At 46.8% G+C, this 4,287-nt stretch overlaps 1 protein-coding gene across 1 annotated transcript in view; it reads left to right on the top strand.

Annotated features, from left to right (window-relative positions):
- The window catches only part of LOC109469615, a gene marked incomplete at its 3' end in the record, with an annotated part of 53,803 nt that extends 49,522 nt beyond the window's left edge, over window positions 1–4,281 (top strand). Inside the window, 4 exon segments of the mRNA XM_019768153.1 lie at window positions 535–703; window positions 1,153–1,433; window positions 1,692–4,219; window positions 4,221–4,281. Of these exon segments, the coding sequence (XP_019623712.1) occupies window positions 535–703; window positions 1,153–1,433; window positions 1,692–4,219; window positions 4,221–4,281 (3,039 nt within the window).
- Between the last annotated feature and the right edge of the window lie 6 nt (window positions 4,282–4,287).

The following is a 4,287-nucleotide window of genomic DNA, read 5'->3' as shown; positions in this document are numbered from 1 at the left end:
CATAGAAACCCCCACGGGGCCCATCTTTGAACTTGACCTCGGCATTCTCAACGGTAACTTGCCCACTAAAAATCATGAACATCCATTTAAGGATACTCGAGATATCTTGATGACAAGGAAAAACACCAAAACCAAGGTCAATTACAGTGACTTAGGAACCCCCCACGAAGCCCATTTTTAGCCTTGACAATGGCCACCCCCAAATCAACCTGCCTGCCAAAAATCGTGAACCTCGGACCATGCCTTCAAACTTTACCGTGCATAATCTACAAAACAGGCCGAAACCGATTTCATAGCCTTCTCGTCGAAGGCAATGAAAATGTACTAAAAATTGTTCTTGTTCTTCAGTATAGGAATGTTACTCTGGGACTCAAACACTTTAAATTTGTTTGCATTCCATTGAATCCAGTGAGTGTATGTACACAAGGACATTATGTGTAGGTAATTCTTAAAACTTGCTACAAAAGTTATAAGATTATATGTTTGCCAATATCAACTCAGATTGAAATACTCTTCCTCAATGTATTTCCAAAGGATGTTTTCCTGGATGGAACTATTTCAAGCAATGGTGAGGATGGTGAAGCCCAAGCAGACAGCGGTGGTGGTAGTGGTGGTACCGTCATGATAAACTGTCAGCAGATCACAGGACATGGACTGGTGCAGGCAAATGGGGGTGTTGGAAAGGTCTTATCAAGCCATTATGGTAGGCTACTCTAAAATTAGTTTGTAAAAAAAAAGACCTTAGTTTGCTATATATAATGTGTTCAGAATTGAACAAATTGAAAAAATATCTTCAGTTCAGGTTTCCTTCTGGCAATTGATATGAATTGACAACATGCTCATATACAGAATCTTTAAGATTCCCTATTTATAGTACATGTAAGTATGAATAAGTATGACACAAATGAACTTCAGTCTAGAATTTGACACAGTCTGCAATGTTCTTCGGTCAGTTTTTCCTGGTCCTTTCCTTGATTCGTAATCAACTTGACATGCAGTCCAGTACTACTGTATACATTAACTCTAGAACTTAACTACAACTTTAAGAAGTTTCCTGACAAACACCTGCGTGGTGATTCCGTTTCACTTTGTGTCTGGATGCATTGATCAGAATCACACATATGTCATTGTGTTTTGTCTTGTATAAAACAGCAAATGGTGGAGGAAGTGGTGGACGGGTTGCCATCCACCAACGGGAGACCTTCAGCTTCCAAGGGACTGTTGAAGCCCTCGGAGCAGATGGACAACATTATGGTTCAGCAGGGACTGTCTACATCCGGGAGACACTGGGTGACACAGTGTACAACCAACTCTGGCTGGACAACAAAGGTAGAACGTGCCGCAATCATGTGGTCATCGACGAAAGTGGCCAAGGCAACTTCACCTTCCACCGAGTCCATCTTGTGCGAAAGGCATGTCTGCAAACCAAGCAGGTAAAAGGACATTTAGAACGTTAGTTTATTTGCTTAAGAAAATTGTATGTTGACTTCATATTGTACATATTAAATAAATAAGAAAGTGTCACAGTGACTATATTTCATGCCATCTTGTCTAGTAAGGAATTGATTTCTATGTGACTGTCACAGCAACATCACAAACCATGATTTTAACTGAGTGTATCATACAATCTGCCACAACCAATGCTTAACACATTGACTTTCTTTATTCGTCTTTTCTCCCTTTTTGATTAGTTGCCAAGTGGAAGTGCAACAGTGAGAATCACACAGGTCACTGGAGATGGGACTGGAACACTAACAATAAGAAACAGTCACTTTGCATTCATCCAAACTGATGAACTTTGCACCTTCATACCTGCCAATGTTGTGGTGGAAAGTGGAGGATACTTGGTACTACCATTAGAGACCACAATACAGTCCACCCTGCAGGTTAGAGGTGCCCTGTATGGAGTTGAACACCTTTATGTCAAGGGAACTGTTAAGTTTTACAACTCTGGGTACAGCGCTTGTCACAATTGTACACTGGGAAGTGGAGAAAGAGGTCAATACTGGTTCACAGGGGTAACTGTTCTCAATGGAGGAAAGTTAGAAATTGTGCGAGGCAGGACAACAAACCTTCACCACTACTCTGTTCAAGTCAGGACATCTGAATACTTTGATGTGGACTATGGAGGGGAAGTGAGCGTTGGGGATGGTGTTGTTATCTACACGCTTGATACAAAGGTAGAAAAGACTGCTGTGATGAATGCTAATGGAGGTGGTTATGTTGCTGAATGTGGTCCTGGACATGGTAGTACCTGTAGTGGTGGTCATGGAGGTGGGGCAGGGCATGGAGGAAGAGGGGAATTGTCCTGTGCAGGAGGGACATATGACGAGGAATGTTCCCCAACATGGGTGGGCAGTGGGGGTGGAGACTGCACTCATGGTGGAGGAGGCACAGGAGGTGGAGCTATGAAGGTTGTGAGCAGCCGGCTGCTACAACTGGAGGGAACATTGACTGCTGATGGATCTCAAGCATCTTCAGGGGGAGGAGGAGGAAGTGGAGGCACAATATGGATTGATGGATTATACGTGGAAGGCTGGGCAGGTACCTCCAGTACTGGTGGCGATGGTCATCACCACTGTTTTGGGTACCGCTGCAGAGACACACACACTGGTGGTGATGGTGGGGGTGGTCGCATCAGAAGTTACTCACCAAATAGCCTTCCCAAGGTGCTCCGGTATCGCCGCACAGTCAAGGATTCCTCACACAACTCCAATGCTGGAACAATATCTGAAGTAAACACATGCTGCAGCGGCCGTGGTGTGTGGCAAGAAGACTCAGAATCCTGCACCTGTAATGACGGTTTCACCGGGCTTGGCTGTCAGGTCGAGTGTGATGATGTCGGGACCTGTAACGGACAAGGTGTTTGTGATACAACTGGTGAGTGTGAATGTAACCCAGGCTTTGTAGGCTACCGATGTGAACATCAGTGTGACCCTACAGTACACTGCAGTGGGAATGGTGTCTGTAGTCCATATGGCACTTGCATATGTGATCCTTGCCACACAGGCAGTAATTGTTCTGTTCTGTGCAGTGGACATGGTTCATGTGACAATGGGCACTGTCAGTGTGACTCATGCTACCTTGGTCCATACTGTCACTCTGAATGCAATGGGAAGGGAACTTGCAATGGTGGAGAATGTGAGTGCATAGAAAGCTGGCGAGGAAAGTTGTGTACAATCGCAGGTTGCCCTGGCCAAGGAGAAGATTGCTCCGGCAGAGGCATTTGTAACGCCTACCTCCATGAGTGTATCTGTGAACCAGGTTGGAAGGGAGAGGACTGTACAGTTGCTGACTGTCCAGGAGAACCCAACTGCTATGACAGAGGGCACTGCAATTCCACCACAAACCCACCCTCATGCCAGAACTGCCAAGCAGGGTGGATGGGACTGGCCTGTAACAATCCATGTGTGCACGGTGTGCAGGAGCCAATGGACAGTGGGGTCTGTGTCTGTGAGCCGTGCTGGAGTGGAAAAGGGTGTAACAGTCTCTGCTCTGGTCATGGCACATGTTCAGATGACAACTCTACATGTATTTGCGATCCTCTGAGTGGACGTAGAGGTGATGTCTGCGAAGTCCCCGGCTGTCCAGGCATTGAAGAAGACTGCACTGGCCATGGAGACTGCAATAGTGGGATTCATGAGTGTGAATGCTACAACGGATGGATTGGTATTGGCTGCCACATCCCAGACTGCCCAGGAACTCCTGACTGCCACAGACGTGGTTTCTGTAACACAACAGGGGAAACGCCAACGTGTACCAACTGTATCAGTGGCTGGATGGGGCCAGCCTGTAATGACCCATGTGTCCACGGTGTTCAAGAACCAATGGACAGTGGCAACTGCAGGTGTGATCCTGGTTGGGCTGGGTTGGGATGCAACTCAGAGTGCTCAGAGCATGGAGTCATTGTTGGTGGCAGATGTGAATGTGATTATGACACAGGATGGAAGGGTGAGCTCTGTGATGTACCTGGCTGCCCAGGACTCTTTGGACTTGACTGCAGCGGGAGGGGTGGCTGTGATAGTGCAACACACCAGTGTACATGCTATGAAGGCTGGACAGGGGCAGGCTGTGAATATGCTGACTGCCCAGGAAGTCCAGATTGTGCTGGAAGAGGCATGTGTGATGGATCTACTAGTCCACCCGTATGTCGGAACTGTACACAAGGTTGGATGGGCCCTGCCTGTGAGGATCCATGTGTTCATGGACATCAAAGCCAATGGACAGTGGAACTGTGTTTGTGACTCTGGATGGGTGGGAGTAGGATGTGACTCAGAGTGTTCTGGA

The sequence above is a fragment of the Branchiostoma belcheri genome, unplaced genomic scaffold (assembly GCF_001625305.1).
Source record: "Branchiostoma belcheri isolate BF01 breed outbred unplaced genomic scaffold, Haploidv18h27 scaffold21, whole genome shotgun sequence".
NCBI lineage: Eukaryota > Metazoa > Chordata > Leptocardii > Amphioxiformes > Branchiostomatidae > Branchiostoma > Branchiostoma belcheri.
This window is presented reverse-complemented; position numbering and strand designations above follow the sequence as displayed.